The following is a 20,394-nucleotide window of genomic DNA, read 5'->3' on the forward strand; positions in this document are numbered from 1 at the left end:
TGAAAGGAGTGCTGAGCAGTCTTGCTCACAATAAAGCCCCATTTTTGGGTGGCAGTTGTCCTCTGTTTTGGGGATGCCTCCACAACACTCCCTAATAGGCTGAAAAATTTAGCCAGCATAAATATAAACACAGTAAAGCCTGAGGGGTTTTGGACAGACAACATAAGCTGTTCTTCCAAGTCACTACTAAAGGAAAGTCCTCTGGAATTATGCAAGACTTTTCAGTTTGGTGTGCATATATTCCAGTCTTTTAAGTGATTTTATAGATTTGACATTTTTTTCTCATAAATATCTGTTCCTTCCTCTTTCTTTACCTTAGCACCCACCTGTTAACCTGTTCTTGTCCGCATTTCCTTGTTTTGGTGGTGGTTGTTGGGTTTTTTCCTCAGTCCCAGAGAGATTTCATGGCTGGACTTGACTAACTTTGGTGCCATCTAGAGGCAAGCTCTCGTTTGCTTTAAAATACTCAAAACACTTTAATCGATAAATGCCTGTAAGCAAAATGTGGTCTTCTAACAAGGATTGCTTCTTGAATGTTCAGTAATTCTGACACAGTTACCAGAGTCTTTCTGACACGAGGCCATACTCTCAATTATTTTCTAGGGATCTGAAACAAAGGCAAGATTCCCAAGAGCAAAGTGTAGATCATTTAGTTCATATATTCACCAGTTGAGGATAAAATGCCTTCAAAAATAACTTGATCTTCTAGAGGCCAGAAAGCTCTGCTTTCACAGTGTGCAATTTACTGCACAGCATGGGTTTAGAATAATGTAGTTGGTGCTCCTCCTAAGCATTCTTCACTTGAAGAAATAAACAAGAGAAGCTAAGACGTACAAGACAAGGTTTGTCTGTAGCTTCCTGTCTATAATTTCTGAAGGAAAAGACAGCAGCTTTATGTTATATTGACCAAGTGTAAGGCTTTCTTTTAGATGTAATGCTGTTTCTCAACTATTATTTAACTCTACACTGACACTCCCTGCATGTTTCTGTATGTATGGCTGTGAAATGCTCTCCCAATGGCATTTTGCACCATTGGCTAATTTCACCCGTTCCTGAGGCTGCTAATATTCAATGGGATTTCACAAGAAAGCCAAGTGGAGGAGTGCAGCTTGAGCTTAGTTACTGTTTGAATTCCTACAGGAGTTTATTTTGTCAGTACAGAAATAAAGAACCAAGTATCACAGATGTCACTACTCAGCTTCACTCCTTACTACCATTAATTAATGCATACTCGTCTGTGCTGCTGAGCCACTGACAACCTTCAATCTGTAAGTGGATACACTTATTAGGATAATTTAAAATGTTCACCATGCAATTAATACAGAAAAAATGTCTTCAATAATAGACTAAAATAGGTATTTCAGTAACTGGGGAACCCAAGTTTATGTACAAGTTTATCAAAAAGACTTTGAGCTGATTTCAAATGAGGAGTTTTATCTGTGAGGTCAGATATATCTCTTATGAACATATATCAGTATTAGCACTATTTGAAGACTGTTAGCCTAATTGCAGGATTGATATCTCAGGGGTAATTCCTATCAGGACTAGGCCCTTAAAAGTCAAAGTCTACCACGAATATGTCCATCTGTTGCTATCAGTAAGCAATAAAAGGAAATGTGTTATTTTTTTTCATTCACAGATCAAAAACCATTCACTAGACTAAAAACTGAGAGAAAGTTGAGAGGATCTGCTTTGCATGGCACTAGAGCTTATATATTGTCTAAACTACCATGCATATTCCTTTGGGATATAAATATCAATCTGATTAGCTAGCAGGTCTTGTCAGCCACAGTAACTTATCCCCTGGGGTATTTGAGCCATCACATGGCTCTAGGACTTCTGTAAAAGGTTCAGAGGACTTAACTAAGGTCTATATAAGTCATTATCTCTGCCATGTGAAGAAGAATTCAGTCAAGAGGACTCTGCAGACCTTTCACCTTACATTTCTTGGCTTGGGGAAAACTAAGTGGCAAGGTGAGTTCAATCTTCCCTCTGGAGCTTTTGAAGACATCCCCATAATTGACACAAACACAGCATGGAAATAACCACAGAACCCAAATGCTGTGCAGTTCTAGAAATATGTTTGGGTTTGTCCTCAACTTGTGCACCTGAAGACTTAACTAGGCATAACAGCAAGCCAGATGCACTACATGTGTATGAACTAATGGAGAGAACAGTTAGTTCCTGCAGGGCCGCTACCCTGGTTTGCCCTGATACCTAGATTGCAACTGCCCCGCTTATCAAACCTGGTTGTCCTCTTGGGGCAGCAGCAAAGGCTGACAGAGCAAGATCAGCATGAACCATCCCCAGTATTATTTTTGATTTCACAGTAGCTTTGACATGGCTCTTTCTGGCATCCTGACGGAGGCTGAAGTTGCTGCCGGCCTACAGAGCTGCCAAGGTAACATTTATGTTTTAAATGTAGCTTTTTGTTTCTTTTGCCCTCACTACCCCAACATTCCAATTTCCAATGGAAACAAAAAAGGCTGAATGGATGAACTAGGCAGCACAATGTTGATTCCCTCTCCAGGATACATGGTAAGATGTTCTTGTGACGTTTGTTTTACAATTAGAGCTTTAATTGCTTTACAAAAAGAAAGGGGGGGGGAAAAGAATGCAAAGTAAAGGAAGAAATGCAAGATCTTTGCCAGACAAGGCACAAACACCCATTATCACTTCCACTTTGTAGCAATTTTAAGTATGATAAAATCCAGAGGCTGAAGTCCTGGGTCTTATCCTCAAACTCCATTAATTTGTTTCAGTGAAACATCTATTTACAAGTATCTGTTCTCGCATGGTGAACACCACAGTCAATATTTATCTTCATCTGAGAGATCACTGATGAAAAACTCCCATTAAGCTGAAATAAGGTCACAAAAATACAGGCTTGTTGATTAGGGTTTGCATTAACCCTCACCATACTGCAGAATAGTTTGCTGCTTTTTGACCAAATAGCTTTTTCTTGGGGGGGTGGTGGTGGTCCAGATCTTGACCTACTTTTCTTCATCTCTTCTGCGTATTTCAGCTGCCGACTCATTCGATTACAAAACCTTTTTCATCAAAGTGGGTCTCAACTCCAAGTCCAAAGACCAACTCGCTAAAGTCTTTGAAATTCTTGACCAAGACAAGAGTGGCTTTATTGAGGAAGAAGAACTGAAGTAAGTAAATAAAAAAGTGAGTTACCCACAGGTTTGTGTTTTACTGTTTGAACATGCAGGATAAGATGAGAATTCCTCCATTTCCAGCTCTCTCCTTGGATGAGAGACAATTGTGTGTGTGTCTGTGTGTGTCTGTGTGTGTGTGCACATGTGCATGCCTGTGCTTGTGCTGAAGGAGCTGCAAGACATGTAATGAAGGGAATACTGGATCACAACAAGAGAACACTCTGATAGCACTTGTTTCATCTAGGGGTAACTGACAGACTGTGAAGACAGAAATAGAACTTCTGCTAGAGTTTGCTTTTTATTATTGCAAGATTTTTTTACTAGACTGAATTCAAAGGGCTGCTTTGCTCTCATCTTTCCTTCTGTCACATGAATTTTATCTTCCAGATCATATTCATCTGACTTTGAAGTTACAAAGTAAGGTTAGAAAAATTCTTGCCATTCTTAAGTCTACATGTTGGGAGAAAAGAAAGATGATAAAAGAGGAGGAAAGACAAATCCTGCCCCTATGGAGTCAGTTTTAATTTTGCCTTTTTAATCCAATGAGACCAAAATAGCACCAAGGAATTCTTTATGTTGTGATGTAACTTCCTCTTACTTTCTTACTCTTATTCTTACACAAAGAGCTTTTGAAATAGTCTCAAGAATCGAATCAAGCTCGGAATTTTGCAGCTATTACCAATAACAAACTCTGAATGCTTTCAGTACTGAGTACCTCACTCCTTTGTCTTCTCACCTTTAACAGATATTTCCTGCAGAATTTCTCAGCCAGTGCCAGAGTTTTGACTGACAGTGAGACCAAGGCATTCCTGCAAGCAGGTGATAGTGATGGAGATGGTAAAATTGGAGTGGAAGGTAAGACTGCCTTTATTAAACAGAGGAATAGCTGCCTTTGAGACTCCAGGCAGGTGCCCTGCTTCATACACTGCATATTATGGATCTGATTCTGAGGCGCTCAGATCTGTTTTGTATTATAGAGAGGCTCTAACAAAGGAGACAGACTATATTCTGCCCTCAGCTATAGGTGGTCAGTCCTTTTCTTCATCTACAGAGATATTTTTCAGGACTGGAATCTAAATTGACATATTTATAAGACCTCAGTATATCATTTCACTGCTTTTTACTGTTGAACTGTGGTACAATGTGGCAAATGCAACAATTCCTTTGCATCTATACAGTGTGCTAGATTTAAGGAACCATAATCAGAGGAATTACCATTAGTTTCCCATTTTAACTCTAAAAATGAATTACTTTTTTTTGACTGTGCACTTACAAAATGTGGTCCCATTTTATCATCCTCTTATTTCTTTTTCAGAGTTTCAAGCTCTGGTCAAATCTTAACAAGCAGTCAAGATAAAGACGAAGATATCTGTGCCATAAACAGCTTACTATTCACTTACTCATTTTGTACCCTGCAAGGTCATGGACAATTGCTGTCAATTAACTTCCTATTGCTGGAAAACATTTGAAGTAGTGCAGTAATACTTCACTCATGTTCCCCAGTGCTTTAAGCAGAAGGTCTATAACACTGGGAGACTGAAGTGGAACCCGCTCTGCTCAGCTGAATTTTGGGCATTGAAGTCACTAATAAAAATATTAAGGGAAAATTCAAAGCATCTCTCCGGGCCATTTATTTCCAATATTTGCATAAACAGATAGCACCTGTGTCAAAAAAACAGCATTAATAAAATGTACAGGGGTAAAACCTGTTTATGGTAACTGGTAGCAGTGGTATTTAATCAAGAGTTGTATTTAATGTTGCATACGTTTTGATGCAGCTGATTATGTTTCAGACACTAATGAATTAGCAGGACCTAGCACTAATAAGATCCAGTGTATCCAAGATGAACCTGGATTACTACTAACACATTCAAAACTCTGCAAAGGCTCACGCAGCTTCCTGCCCACCTGATGGCACTAGCGTTCCACTTACACAAAGTTAAACTCTTCTAGCTGCTGGAGCTAATTCAAGTCAGAACACTTCTAGCAACCCACCCATCTGTCCACTTCTGCTGACGACTCCGTTTTGCCACATTAAATAATCTCTGAACACAGAATGCTAACATTTTGTTTTCCAAAGGAGGGGACCCTATGCCTCAGATCTTGGGAACAGGATGGAGGTCTCAGAAAATGTCTGTGATGCTTGTTTGCAGCAGGGGAATAAATACTTCTGTTGGATTCACTTCACACACTGGATGCCCTTTAGTGCCATCCATCAGGCATTAAATATCCAGCACACCAGCTGTTGCATACCATGGCACAGAGATAGAAAAGAGCAAGACATGGGTCTACCTGCACAAGGGTAGGAGTCAGGAGCCAAGATTTCCCCTCTCTGTCAGTGTGAGACTTGAAAGTCTGTACACAGAGAGTCAGAACAGAGATTGGGTACCCTTTAATCAACATTATTTATGCTAAAATGAGTTCTTGCAAGGTAAATGTCTGGAGCATTAACTGTTAGCACAACTGCAGGTTGTTTTGCATGGATGTCCTATTTGCCAAAAATATCTTTCCACTGACTCTGTTGACTAAATCAGGCCCTAATATTGTAGATTTTTTTCTCAACAGTGATAAAATAATTATTCATCAAACAATTTCACATTTATGAATTTGATGTCATTTCAGGAGGGCAACAAACAAAATTCCGAGGCATTAGTAACTGCAGTCTGACTGCAGGGCTGAAAGCTCTCATGGCTGCCATAAAATGCTGTATATCTCAGCTGATACTATGTTTTATATCACCATGTAATATGGGTCACATGAAGATCCTCAAGCATCATACCAATATTAATGGATAATGAGAGTGAAAGGCACAGACAGCTCAGATAACTTTGGAGTTAGCAGGCAGCTCCTTTATTTAACCACACTTACTTCCACACCAATTAGCCTGCTAGGTCTACAAATCTAAGACAATTTCACCACTTACCATTCCATTAAGAATAGTAAAAAATTAATGACAAGGCAAGTCTGGTATCAGCTTCAGTGATCACTCCAGAAAGTTAAGAAGAGCCTGTGACTACCGACACTTTTAGACCTTTCCTTCATTCAGTATTGCCATTAAACATATTGGTGCAGAAAATGCTGCTTTCTGTTTATAGGAACACACTCTCCTCCTTTTCCTCTCTCTCACTCACATAGGCTGTCAGGTATTGTGAAAATTCTGTGACTGCTTATAATGTGCATTAAGAAAGCTCTTAAAATTGTGCCTGTAAGGCCACAGCTGGAAAGGCTGCTGCATGACCATAATCATACGTTCCCACACAGCTCCCTTAAAGTGAAAAATAACTCTGCTGGAATCATAAATCTAGAGGTCTGAAATCATGGCATTATTCTGCAAATTATCCTATCCAACCCTCTCCACCAGGGTCCCTAATTTTGTGGCTGCCTTTTGTTAACAGAGTTTTGTCACATGCTTTATGTATGTTTCAAGCACTTCTCTGAATCTAGACATCTGCTCCTCCTTCTCTTAGAAGGCCATTTCTGTTTAAACAAGTGAGTTTTGATGTTTACTTATAAGGTTAACTCTAAATATAGGGCATTTTTACTTCATACTTTGCTGAGGTTTATACATCCTCCTACTGCTGAAATGAATGGCAGAAATCCCACTGACATCAATGAGACAGGCAGCAAATACAGAAATAGTTGGAACCACTTCAGTGCTAATTGCTTTATTTTACCATGGCTTCTTAGCCAGTGAAATACAGCCATGTGCAAAAAGCCTCTGGTAACACTGTAGTAACACTGTACATATCTTTTACATCCCACAAAAGGCAGCGCCCATTTCACAGCCTCCAATCTTGGGGCGCAGTTATTCCTCAAACACACAGAAAACCTGAAGGATTTGACTTTCAAAGAACACTCCATCTGACACTGCCTCTAATGCTGAGACCCAACAGAAACATCTTAAGACAATTGCATTAAGGGTCAGAGAGAGAAAATCATGTTACTGAGCACTGTCAGGTGCATTTAAAGACAAACACACAGCATACCAACTGCTAGCAGACGTCTTCCAGGACAGCTTTTTAAGTGGAAAACAATGTTCTGATCAGACCAATCTCTATAAATTACTTACACTATGTATCAGTTATGTTAGTCTATTCTGCTATCATTTTCAAATAGAGATCAATCTCATTAACACAGAATGGTAAGGACATCATTTAAATGGAGGAAAGTACAAAAGATGTTTCTCCTAATGTGAGAGACATACCTGTCTTCCTTTAGCTCCAGACCCACAGTGCTGCAGGATGTATCTTGAACTTTTGATTCTGCAGCTCAGTGCTATGGGTAGCATCCTCTACTTTCTGCATGGAAAGAAAGCTTTGTCACAGAGGCTTTCAAGGCCTGGATTTCATCCCTCATTGCAATAATGCAAAATCTCTAAAAGTAAACCATGTTCTTAAACTTCTCTGTTAACTATGGTAAAAGACTGTGGTCCCAGCAGCCATTCAGCTTGGATTCTGTAATTATTTCTATATGGTTGAAGAATGTTCCTGAAGAGGCAACTTGCAGAGGCAGGATATAATTCATTTTGTTGTACAGACCCTTTTCAGTGGTATAGCTATATTCACACTAAGATTCCCTGCTATCACCACTGAGACATCAACATTAACGATCAACCACATAGTTAGTAAGTATCTATTTGCATAGTTGGACTGGATGACCTTTAGAGATCCCTTCCAAACCAAACCATTCTATGATTCTATATTTTAGTTACTTCCAAAGCCATTACAATGACAGAATCTGTTATCCAGGATTGTGATACAATTGTTCTGGCCCTAAAGCAACTGAGGGCTGAGTGAGGCAGTTGTGTGGGTTTCGGAACAGCTGCCACAGCATCTCTTTATTGTAGCTGGTCTCAGGTTAACACCTCTCCTCTGATCGCACCTGAGACAGCTGCTGATGTTTCTTCTGCATCTGCTTAAAGACATGTCTTTAGCTGATTGCCACTGCTAATTAACTCTGTACTGCAGAACAAACAGAACACAAAGAATGAAAGACTAGTCCACAACCTGTCGATGACTTAGCAAAACACAACCTTGCTCTGCTTATTAGAGAAGTGAACAGTACTTATTTGGAAACAGTTGCTTCACATGGTTAGATTCCTAGAAAGAATCCATTATCAAGGTGAATGCTCTGCATTTCTCAGAACTACACCTGGAGGTCTGAAACAGAACAGAACAAAACAAAACAAACAAAAAAAGCAATGAAAAAAAGTATTTCACATTCCTGTATATACTGCACATAAAGACATCTTGGAGGAAAACCTGAGAAGTTAGACAAGTACATATATCTTTAGATGAACAACCCAATAACAATTCCAGGCATCCACAGTAGAGAAAAAAAACAAAACCAAACCAAATAAACAAACAGACAAAAATGTTTTTTTATTGGTATTTCATAGGAATAGGAGCTGTGGAATAGGAATGGAAGCTGTGCAATACTCAGATTCTGTACCAGATCTGGCACTGTTGTTAACTGCCCATTCTCTAGCAGCTGTTGTTTTGGTTGAATTATTAGGTATTTTCTTTATACCATTAAATTTCTTGTGTAATATCTTTTAGAAGATTTATTTTACAGATCTCAGGTTTTGAACCCCTCCAGTGATTACAATTACCCAAGCTAAAGCATACCCCAGAAGTAATGAAAACAGGCAGATAATTTAGCTGTAAAAATAGATTCTTTAATGTAAGCATTCCTTTATATCATATACACACCCCTGATTATGTCATTCTAATTGTAGTGGAGAGAAACCTGTACTTCAGATGAAGTGTCATTAATAAATAAATAAAACCCCAGTAACCCTAGATTCCTACCTGTATCAATATACAGTGACATCAACTAGATTCTGAAATTCAGCTCTTTTAGGCTTTTGTCAACCATCCTTCGGCCAAGATTAGCATCACTTTTGTTGTCAGGGTTGAATTTCAAACATTTAAAGATCCCTTTGTAAGCAGTAATAGTGAACTTATTGCAGCAGTTATCTCACTTTTATTTGAGATGATATTTTGATACAATATTAGTTCTGGCTCTTTTGCTACTGTTGAATACATTTAAAAACAGGTCAGCATCCTGTGCACCGTGGCAGAGTGCATGAGGTAACCAGATGCCATTCTTTGAGCATTGATTGCTAATATTTTAACATAATCCCTGAATTAGTTGCAGACATATTTTGAGCTTGATTATTACAGGTTCATCTTCTTCTCATTGTGTTCCTCTACTTCCATTTCCTCCTTCTCATTATTACTGTTGTATGACAAGTCAAAAATCTGAACAAAACAAGCAGCTCAATGGGCGGTGTGCAGTGCAAGCAGAAATAAAGGAAGCCTACTGTAAACATCTATGGCATCATCAGAGAGGTGAAAACAACCAAAACTAGAAACACCTTGGCAGTAAAAATGTCAAGTTCAACTCAAGATGATCATTAGGGACAAAAATTCACAACAGAGTGCAAGAAGGATGAGCATTATTTCAAAATGATCCTGCAGAAAGCACAGCATGCTCTTCACTCCCACAGCCGCTGTCTGGTAGATCAAAATATCACACAAATCTCAGACAGAAATCAACATGTACATACAGTACTGAACTAAGAAGAAAAAACAAGCCTGAAACACCAAAAGACCTGAGATCACATCTTCACTTCAGCATAGCTCAAGTTGTTTTAGTCAGACAACACTAATTTACAACAGCCCATGGTTCTTAGGCATAATAGAAAATGCTATTTTCCAGATGACTAAACAGTATTCCTACTGAAAGAAACAGAAGAGAGCATACTTTCACTACTAGACATCTGATACTGGGGATTAAAAGCAAGTCTGGTTATTTGTGATTTATGTCACTTTCTTTTGCACACAAACAAAACAGCAAAATAGGCTGAAGTGTCACTAAACGATGTCTGCGACTTTGTGTTACTTAAACCTTGCTTTCTCTACCCCAATTCAGACAAAGGTGCTGTGGAACAACTGCTATGCTTGATATTTTTCTCACTGTCATTAAACCAATCAGCAGTAAACCCACTGTAGTCCATTAACTTACACCAAGGCTTAGACACATTACTACTCTACTCCACTCCACAGCACCATTTGTAACTTTTGCTACTGTAACACATGGTACTTGTTCAGCATGCCATGCTAGTGCCACCCATTAAAAACTCAAACAATGATGATGTGTTAGGAGAGCATAACTTTTAATACCATAATACCAACCCTGACTGATACTATGATACTATGATAATAGACTGTTCCACAATAAACTCCAAAATACATGCATGCTTTACTTGTTTTCATGCTGCAATTTCATCCATACAGATCCCCTTAAAGGAAAAAAATAATGTGTTTGAGAAGGGAAACTTTGTTATCTGTTGTTCCCAATTTCCTTAAGTTTTTTTGTTCCCCCAAAATCAATGCTCTTGAAATATGTAATAAAGTCCCACCTTTTATAGCTTATTTTAAGTTCTTATGAAGGAAACTGACTGTAAGAGTGTGTTGTAAAGTGTGTTGTAAATCTGGCTCCACACTAACAAACTTGGATTCCTACAATTTCAAGTCTATTATAGATTTAATGTGATTTAGAGTTTTCAAAGCAGATTATTAAGTAGGCCATCTGATTGTCCATAATCTTCCAAGAAATGCAGACAAAATTAGTTTACTCGGATTCCCCCAGTGTCAGAGTTTTGCTGTCACTCAAGGCATTGGCTTCTGTTCTACCTCTGATAAAGGACATCACAGTAATTTAGAAAATGGTCAGGAAATAGGAAATTAAGCCTACTGTAGAAAGATCACCCCAAATTATAGCATGCCTGCCTCTATCCTAGTGACAAGCTGTCTTTGTCAGAATGACACATTGTCACCTCTGATCTTTCATCTCCATCTTCCGTTATACATTCCAAAGGATCAACAGACTCAGGGAAACCAACTAGTTTCTTTTGAGCAGGATTTGGCTGCTGGAGTCATCTTCCAGTGAGCAACTTACAAGATGCAACTGAAAACCTTTAACATACTTGGAGATTGAAAAGCTGCATTTTGATGGCAGAATTGTACTTAAATTAAGCACAAGTGGATTTATTAAAAACCCCTGTTCTTCTTGTCTATATTATCTTAGGATATAAATAGAAAGAAAAGTTTAATTAGTTAAGGAAGAAATTTGAGCTAGGTCTCAAATCAAACATCTGATCCATGAAACAGTAACCTAAGTAGTGGTTATTGTCACCTTTTGAATCCTTTATAAGCCAGAGTAGCAAGCCAGAGCCAACATTACTATTTTGCCTGCTGTCTCCTCAGCTATTTTTCCTTTACCTAGCTCAGAAAACTATAAAGGTGAGCAGCTGACTTGAGATTAATTAAATGAATTTACTGTGCAGAGCTGCACCCATAGTAAGTACAATAACCATTGTTCTAAGGCTTTTTAATTGCTGGAATTACATGTGGATGGACCTTCTATAGATAAGTATCAGCTTTCTTTTCATTCTTCAGAACTGTCGGGGGAGAAAACAGCAGCAAACCTTCTTGACCTTTTTTCCACTGCATATACTGTTATTTGTATTGCCAGAGGCCATGCATTCCAGTAAGACTAATTATTAGATGAACAGTAACATAGAGTTATTAGATTAAGATTTTACATAGAGTTATTAGATTAACAGTTTACATAGAGTTATTAGATTAAGAGTTACATAAAGTTTTTAAATGTGCTGTACTTAAATACTATGCAGGTAAATGATAAAAAGAAAATGACCATGAACTCACAATATGATTTATGTCATCTGTCTCACTAAGACCTACTATTTCAGCACTGCTGATTTTAAGGAAGTGATGTACTAAATCTTCTAACTAGTTCAGGAATAGCAGTGATGTTGGTTTGATCAATTAGGTTCATCTACCCTCAGAAGTCTTCGTTACCATATAGCGTGCTTCAGAACACCGCAAAATCAATCTGTTGTAAGATGCATTTGCATTTCACAAATCTGTTTGCAATATGCTATTTTGCACAGGTATAAAATGAGCCTTACAGACATTCTAAGCCCTTCTGATATTGCTGCTGCTCTGAGGGACTGCCAAGGTGAGAAAACAATTAAAACTCTCAAACTTGTTTTGTGTAACACATGGCAACTTTAACTCCCTTCCAAAGGAATACTGAACAAGCACATACTGTGAACAGATTTCTGTAATCTCTTTACTTAGCTGTCACAGTGCATTTGTTCATGGCTGGTTTATACTGCCAGTTTGTAACTTATCCCCATATGATTATCTTGTTGTATGTTTAGGAGGGTACACACGGTGCAGTATCTCTGACAGGCTTTATCTATCATTCATGTTTAGAACAATTCAAATGTAACAAAGCAACGTCCTCAGACCACTTAGCAACAGTGAAAGCAGTGGTCTGGGGTTAATTTATTTATTAATTTATTTTCAGCTCCAGATTCCTTTAGTCCCAAAAAATTCTTTCAGATCAGTGGGATGTCTAAAAAGAGTAGCAGCCAGATCAAGGAGATCTTCCGGATTCTCGACAATGATCAGAGTGGCTTTATTGAGGAAGATGAGCTCAAGTAAGGACTTTGTTAACTATTTAGAGGCTGTCCAAACACCAGCATTTTTTTTCCTTTCCAGTACTGTTCTGTAAATGTGAGCACAAGTTATGCTAAACACTAACAAAAACTTTCAGCAGACAGTGAAAGGTGTATTTAAGCAGATAATCCCTACAGAGAAAAACATTTAGTAAATGCCTGCCTTTAATGCTTAGTATGGGACAAATAACTCCCTGGGGCTGGATTTCAGTAGTGGACAGAACCAGTTGGATTGGGGCTGAACTTTAAAAGCAGAAATGTGTGTGACTAAGATTTAGCTTGTCAAATGAAGCAGTGTTTCAAGGACTTGGCCATTGTGGTAATTGTTTGTTTATGGATAGCTATCAGCATAAAATAATAATGATCTGTGAAAATCATAATCACGGTTGCTTTCTTCCTAGGTATTTCCTTCAGAGGTTTGAGTGTGGAGCTAGAGTGTTAACCACCTCAGAAACCAAGACCTTCCTGGCAGCTGCAGATCATGATGGGGATGGTAAAATTGGGGCTGAAGGTATAAACTTATTTATATTTATATAAAGAATAAGACTCCTCAGGATGAGTTGTGATGATGTGTGATTCTCTTTTATGTTGATAGTACATTAATGCCTACTCAGAAACCCTTGCAGTGACAATCTACTTATGGGCAGGAACAGTCCCTGATCTTACAGGTTCCTCCCTGCAATTCCTTCTGCACATGAAAGTCAGTAACCCCACCTAGGCTGCCCTAAGGGACTTTCTCAATGCCATTCACTCACAGATTTCCAGTTATTTTGAAAGGAACTGCCCCTTATTTCTCCTTCCACTTCCACAGATGTAAGCACTAGCATCACTTGTAACAAACAACTGTAAAATCAAGGACAAAAGAATCGGCTCTCCACAGGAGAATGAATAGCACATACAGTGGCTCTCAACAGCAGTCATGTCTCAACAGAAATTCTGCCAGTCAGTGAAATCATTCATCCTGTGCAAGAGCTAACATTATAGTTCAATATTTGCTTTGCACAATAAACAGAACAGAATGATCAAGTGCCACTACCCCCACACGAGATCCCACAACAGGCTCTGCGCTATTTGTCTTCAGTGGCAGGTTAAGGATCAGACAGGAAGAAGCAGCTGCTTTAGGAAGCAGCATATTGCACTCACCCCGCGGAAATGTCGTGATTTAATAGCTGCTCAGCGCAGAAACCTCCTGATCTCATCATCCCATATTTCTGTGTCCCATTTTGAACGGGCAGCACACACATAAAAGGCTGCAGCCAATGGCAACTTGTCCCATGAGAGAAGCAAGCTGCCTAGATGAGCATGAAAGGGGCTTAGGGAATAGCATGCAGGGAATGTGCTGGTGTGCAGATTCCCCAGCTCACTGCGCTAGGAGGACAGAACTCTTCTGGTTGTTTTTTTCTTTGGAAGGAATTAAAGCCAGTTCCTTAGGAAATGTGCCAGAATAAACACACATGATTTATGAAGCAATCTCTATACTAATATAGTTGTTCAGAGACAGGATGGATCAGATACTCTAAACTCACAGGAGCCAAACATTTACCAGATCTTCCAAACGACAGTATCTTGTTGTACAACACAGTGCTTCAATAACACACCACGTGGAACTGCATAATGGTTTTGGCTTTTGTGCAATCCACACTACTACAAACAGCTAATAAGACATATGGAGGCAATTTTAATTCTGTAAGTTCTTAACTACTTACTCAAATTTCATCTTAGCCACTCCATTATTTTTATCTAAGATCAGTATTACCCAGAGAGAAGGATCAAACTGCCCTGAGCATTCTCCTATTCCTTGTAAATGTCAGTGAATCATTGTCTTTCTGTCTGTAGTTTAAAGGGGGAAGTTTAGACAACATTTCTAATAAACCACACATGCTTCTAATCCTTCAATGCTTCTGCTATAAATATTTTCTTCTCTTTCACAGAATTCCAAGAACTGGTGCAGTCTTAGAGGTTCAAGAGGACCAAGCAAGACAGAAGTGGGATGAATCTGCATGAGACACTCCAAAACCTTGAAATTATCTTGACAGTGTCTGTTATTTGTTCATTGCCTTAGCAACATAATGAAACAGTGATTGGTGATTCTTTTTTTTCATTGTGTGGACCATTGACTATGTTCTAACTCTATTTTAGCAGACACTTCCCCTAAAAATATCCAATAAAAATGATTCATATACTGTAGCTTGTGTCTGGTTTTCTGACTCCTAAACTGAAACTGTTCATCCCTTCAAGATCTTGATCTTATCAGGCCTTCATATATGAACAGCTTTTGAAACCAGTGTGAGTTTCATTTACAAAAGGCTGTCTGGCTTAAGCTTGAAGTTCTTAAAACACTCAGGTCTTTGTCAAAGCTCAGATATAGTTGTGAAGTAGGTGAGGATAAAATCCCTCAGCGACCATCAAGTGAAAAGCTGTCATGTAATTTTGCTTAAGTGGTTTCTGCATGAGATTGCTCCGGTTTCCAACTGCTCTTTTTAAATCAGCCAGTTACAAGAAGAAGAACATAAACCCCACATGCTTTGGTGCAGAAAGAATTAAAAGGAAAGCCTTTGTGGACTTGAGGTTTCCAATAGCTGTGAGGCCTTAAAAAGCAGAGGGGAAACAACAACGAAAGTATCTTCTTGGTAGTATTTCTACTTTTCTCAATAGGGAGGACTAAGTGGTGGAAGAATTTGCAGAAATGCATGTTGAGAACGATCTAATGTACTCTACCTGGTACTTCTAGGCTATATCTGTCATATTAGAAATGTCCTTCACAAAAGCATCCACATCTGGGGGGGCTGAAGAAATGTCTTTTTATGAACAAACAATTCAGTCATTAGAAAAGAGAGTCTGGTGGTCTGGTGGAGTATTTCTCTATCTAGTTTTCTCAGCATTAACAAGTGCTGTATCCTGCAGCTCACACGCAGGCAGCTTGTAGGAAGTCACTCAAACGCAAGAGAAGCCTTTTCAGCAAAGGTTTAGTCGCTGCAGTTTCAATGTATTTATTCCTGGGCTGCAAATGACTACATCCCAAATTAAGTGCCTTTTTTTTTTTTTCCTTTTCAAAAGCCTCTATGTACACTGGTAACTGCAGAAAACCACCAAAATGGGAGCTGAATTGTTCATGAGAAATCACTTACTACTAGGGAAGAAGCCTAAAGAATCTGAATGCACTTGTGAGAAGGGCTACCTGCCTTCCAGAGCGACAAAGTCACAGAACCCAGACAGCTAATGCTCTGATAACCTTGGTGCTTTTCTCTCTCCCAGCCTGCATTTTTCAAATCTAATAAAACAGCAATTGAAAATTTCCTGTTGGCCTCAAACATATTTATTATCAAATCAAAAGCAGTTAAATACATAAAAATCCTCCATTACTCAGTGTGAAGAAGAGCTAATGGAGTGCCATTCACCCTAATGTCTGCTGCTCTAACGCAAATTCTAGAGTGATTCACTCCTGAATACTCATCTCTGTGTCTTCTCTGCAACTATCTACTCTTCTGGGAGCCAAGTACTGGAGAGCCAGACAAGAAATACCTACTGCCTTTTACATTAATGCACAATGCCTCACACTTGATGATTGAAAACAGTATTTTTGTCCCATTTCAAAGTGTTTTCAAGCAGCTTAATCTGGCATCCAAGTTGTTCATAAACTGGTACACTCAGCATATGTGAGAATTTAATGTTGTCATAATTTTTTCCCCCTTTTATTGTGCAGAATACAAACTGACTAGGAAAACAAAACACACACACACACACATTGTCTTATTGTAGTATTTCTTAACATGTTCAAATATGCTCACCTGGAACAGATCCCTAGAGTATCTGTGACTTAAACAGAACTACTCAGATTTACACATGCTGAGGATCTGCCCCATGGAGATTCTGATTGTGTAAGATGGATGTCATAAGATATTCACAAGAAATAAAGTGTGTTCTTGGCAATGAAAATAGTCTGATGACAGAAGAGTTCATATGTAAGTAACAAACAAATAGCTCTCCATTTCACTGACAATTAAGTGTCCTGACCTTGACACCAGGCAGGTAAATGCATGTAAAATACAGAACTTTCCAGCTGCTCTTGCACACTGAACTCTAGCTCCCATCAAAGCTTCAGCCTTTGCAGTATGGACCCAGGCAAAGTACAAATTCTGTTATCCTCCACTAAGATGCAACACATTGCTGGAGCAGGTCACTGGACAGAGGTGGACAGAGGTGGTGCAGTGCCCTGTCCCATAACAGATCTGAATAGCTGAAAGCAGAACTTTGTCCATTTCTCAGGAAGTACACACCACATCTGTCTGCTCTGTGTAAAAAGCTCCTGTAAAACATCTGAACTACAAAAGGTACTAAGGCCCAGTCAAGAGTCAAGGGACAAAAAGACTGGGGCAGCACTTCTTGGCCTGCCACAGATGCTTTTCATTAGTTTGTATGTAAAGGCTTCAGAAAAATCTTGTTCAAAACATGTCTCAATTGTTTGTTTATAGCATATTACTACGTACAAGTTGTGCACTAAAGCACCAAGCAGAAAAAAATACAACCCACTTACTCTACTTGAGATATTCTGAGATCTCTCCAACACCCAAAGTACTGCAGTTAAAGGACTCTTTCCATCTTTTTCCTTCAGGATAAAAGTACCTTTGAAAACCCTAACAGTTAGGGTTACTCCAGCAGACTGTTGTTCTCTATGGGAGAAGTCTGAAATGAAGGAAAACCTGTTGGCTTTCAGGATTTCTGAAGTGAAAGAAACCAAATTTTAAAGATAAAACAACTTATCCATTCCCTGGAATCCTTGAAATGCCAGATCAAAGTTTTGAACAGACTTGCAAAACATGTGACAGTGACAATCAAAGTGGATTTATTGACTGGCAAAGATACCTGTCTGCTCTGTGGCCTAAACCAAAAGGCTTCCTTCTAGAGACACACAGAATTCCAGTGTCAAGTAAGCACTTGTAGTTGAGAAAACTCCTGGGTAGGGCTTTATTGACCTACAAGGAAGGTAAAATAACTAAAGACCTTATTTAACTACCATTTAACACATGGATGTGGAGGCTGACTGAAGGGAATGAGCAGCCACTTTCTAGAACTATATTTCATGAAAAGATTTGATGTGAGAGGCAGCATTCAAAAATCAGCCACTACTGTCACTCACACTTACCAACTGCAATGCAAGTTCTCACTAGTTACCAGAATTACCACTTGTCCATTATGTACTCAAATTATTCACTAGGCACAGCAACAATAAAAATACATTATTAGAAAACAGTGTTTCTGATTCCAGCAAAAGACATGGCTCCAGAGTTCCATTTCATTTACCCCATAATGTCTTGTGCCATGTTACCCTGTCTCTGAATAGTTAAAATATAAAAGAGCAAACAGTGGCTTCATTCAACCTCTAAGCACAAGAACACCATGCCTTAAATATGTCAGACTATGGCATAATTCTTCATGTAATTCTCTGTCTCATTTCTTACTGTGATCAGTAGGGAAATTACTAATGTGTTACTATAAATCATCTTCAAAGCTAACATCTTCTAAACTGTCTAGCCCTTTCCTCAAGCTCTTTTGCCAGTTTTTCTTTCACATGTACTACAGATCTGGGCTACTAACTACAGCCTAGATATTCCTGTTAAATAGTCTAAATGAGTCAAAGCATGTAAATACCTGAAGTTTTGCATTAGTTTTGACTGCTATTCAGCAACTTTTTATGCTTACTCGTAATCCAAGCCAGTGTAAAGTCACTACCCCTTCCTTTATGAAATCTCTGATTCTGCAAAGCAAATACATCTATTATTAAACCATCTCTACTCACCACGACACTCAGATCATTGCTCACGTTTCTTGACATCACACCGAGGAGAAATCAGGGAGATGACCGATAGCCTTAGCAGGACCCCTGAGTTAGGCTGCAGGGCTGTGTGCTCACACAGCGCTCCCAAGGCCTGCTCCAGCACCAACAAAGCGTGCAGACCAGGGATACAGAGGCATTGTGCTTTTTGCTGGATCGCAGCACTATTTTGTAATTTATTTGCTAAACGACTTCCAAACTGCTGAGTCTACACATTTGTTAGCACATTTAGACCACATACTGTCAATGGAACAGCTATTTGAGCTGTCAGCTGTATTTATTTACAGCTGTCAGCTCTAACACCCAGAGTGATTTATAGTATATCTTTTTGTTAAGTCTGTTACCATGCAGCTGACGGAGATACTCAAAACAGGACCTAGAAATAGGCTCCACAAACCCAAATGTCTGACTACACAATAATCTTTCTTACTCCTACGTAGGTTTTTTTTTTTTAATAAACTAGAAAGCACTCATCAGGTTGTTAATTATTTGTCTCTTCATGCAGGGGTTGTCCTGTCAAATTCCCAGTGTACTTATGCAGCAGTTTAATTTTACATAATCATGGGCTAGGAATCACATTTCAAACTCAGGGTGATCTGATGCCACTTTGCAAATGTCAAGGTGTGGTGTTACTGCACATACAATTAAGAAGATGGGATGAAATTGGAACCACAATCGAAGTTTCTTCCTGCCCTGTTAATCTGTACACCAGAAATGTAATAATTTAATTGAATCTGTTATCACTCTCTGTAGATTCTCACAAATGCTTCCACCAAAAGCAGTGGCAATTTACAGATGAGGCTGCACTGAGCAGAATTGTATTTTAGCAATCTCTACATATGCATCACATCAATCTCCTTCCTAGGGAACGTTTGGCACAGAAATACCCTCCCTAGCAATCACCAATTACAGTAAGTACCCACTGCCCAGCCACACTTGCCTCCCCAATACATTCCCTGCAACAGCATTTCTGTTACAGCAGTGAACAGACCTTGTCACAGACCAGAATGTCCATTGTGCTAAGTGACAGACTCGTAGAATGGTTTGGATTGGAAGGAACCACCAAAGGTCATCTAGTCCAACCCCCCCCCCCCCCCGCAGTGAGCATGGACACCCTCCATCAGATCAGATCTCCCAGAGCCTTGTCCATCCTGACCTGGAATGTCCAAGCATCAGGCCTCAGCTCTCTCCCTGAGCAGTTGCTCCAGTGTTCCACACCTCTCACGGTAAAGAACTCCCTCCTAATGCACAACCTGCTCGTCTCTAATGTAAAACCATTGTGTCTCATCCTATCACTACAGGACTTTGTCAGACAGTCCTTCTGCAGCCTTCTCATAGGCCCCTTCAGGTACTGGCAGGCCACTATTAGGGCTCCCTGGAGTCCTCTCCGGGCTGAACAAACCCAGCTCCCTCAGCCTGGCTTCCGAGGACAGCTGTTCCAGGCCTCTGATCATTTTCATGGCCATCCTCTGGTTTAACTCAAGAAATTAATTAACTTGACTATCAACACCAGCAACACTTCCATGTTTAAGTGAACAGTGTAAAGAAATGAACTTTCCTCTGGCCTGCAGTGCAGGGCTCACGGCTCCCTGACCAGCCGCAACGCCTCAGTGAGGGCGTTCCGGATCCCCGGGGCGCCGCAAGCGCCCTGCGAGTCCCCACACCTCCAGGCAGCGAGCAGAGCTCGCGGGCTCCAGCGCGCGCCGCCCCCGCTCCGGCCCGCCAACTGCCATCCCTCTCTCCGCCGGCGGGGGCGCGGCGGAGCACCGGCCCTCGCCGGGCCCCGGGAGCACTTCCCGGCCCGCGCCGTGCTCTTCCGGGGTGGGGAGGGAGAAGGCGGAAGT

At 39.8% G+C, this 20,394-nt stretch overlaps 2 protein-coding genes across 4 annotated transcripts; both read left to right on the forward strand.

Moving 5' to 3' along the window:
• Window positions 1-1,900: 1,900 nt before the first annotated feature.
• LOC137445555 (parvalbumin beta-like) lies at window positions 1,901-4,888 on the forward strand. Of its 2 annotated transcripts, none has more exons than XM_068147395.1 (5): window positions 1,901-1,974; window positions 2,334-2,401; window positions 3,026-3,158; window positions 3,910-4,019; window positions 4,480-4,888. In XM_068147395.1, the coding sequence occupies exons 2-5, from the start codon at window positions 2,341-2,343 to the stop codon at window positions 4,503-4,505; spliced, it is 330 nt and encodes a 109-aa protein (XP_068003496.1). In that variant the 5' UTR covers window positions 1,901-1,974; window positions 2,334-2,340; the 3' UTR covers window positions 4,506-4,888. The 2 variants fall into 2 exon arrangements, with proteins under 2 accessions (XP_068003496.1, XP_068003495.1); XM_068147394.1 differs by having other exon boundaries at window positions 1,913-1,974; window positions 2,331-2,401.
• Window positions 4,889-11,424: 6,536 nt separating this feature from the next.
• Window positions 11,425-14,850, forward strand: LOC137445557 (parvalbumin, thymic CPV3). Of its 2 annotated transcripts, XM_068147396.1 has the most exons (5): window positions 11,425-11,473; window positions 12,145-12,212; window positions 12,567-12,699; window positions 13,119-13,228; window positions 14,649-14,850. In XM_068147396.1, exons 2-5 carry the CDS (start codon window positions 12,152-12,154, stop codon window positions 14,672-14,674), a joined length of 330 nt encoding a protein of 109 aa, XP_068003497.1. In that variant the 5' UTR covers window positions 11,425-11,473; window positions 12,145-12,151; the 3' UTR covers window positions 14,675-14,850. The 2 variants fall into 2 exon arrangements, with proteins under 2 accessions (XP_068003497.1, XP_068003498.1); XM_068147397.1 differs by lacking the exon at window positions 11,425-11,473 and having other exon boundaries at window positions 12,156-12,212; window positions 12,602-12,699.
• Window positions 14,851-20,394: the final 5,544 nt, after the last annotated feature.

The sequence above is a fragment of the Melanerpes formicivorus genome, unplaced genomic scaffold, assembly GCF_026170545.1.
Source record: "Melanerpes formicivorus ecotype bairdi unplaced genomic scaffold, bMelFor1.0.p_v2 SCAF_14, whole genome shotgun sequence".
Classification (NCBI taxonomy): domain Eukaryota; kingdom Metazoa; phylum Chordata; class Aves; order Piciformes; family Picidae; genus Melanerpes; species Melanerpes formicivorus.

Bases quoted from the DNA above. Each gene is read 5' to 3' on its own strand.
- LOC137445555 (XM_068147395.1), top strand. From the start codon at position 2,341: ATGGCTCTTTCTGGCATCCTGACGGAGGCTGAAGTTGCTGCCGGCCTA. The intron at 3,159-3,909 runs GTAAGTAAATAA...CACCTTTAACAG, and splicing joins ATTGAGGAAGAAGAACTGAA to ATATTTCCTGCAGAATTTCT. The intron at 4,020-4,479 runs GTAAGACTGCCT...TTTCTTTTTCAG, and splicing joins TGGTAAAATTGGAGTGGAAG to AGTTTCAAGCTCTGGTCAAA.
- LOC137445557 (XM_068147396.1), top strand. From the start codon at position 12,152: ATGAGCCTTACAGACATTCTAAGCCCTTCTGATATTGCTGCTGCTCTG. The intron at 12,213-12,566 runs GTGAGAAAACAA...ATTTATTTTCAG, and splicing joins TGCTCTGAGGGACTGCCAAG to CTCCAGATTCCTTTAGTCCC. The intron at 12,700-13,118 runs GTAAGGACTTTG...CTTTCTTCCTAG, and splicing joins ATTGAGGAAGATGAGCTCAA to GTATTTCCTTCAGAGGTTTG.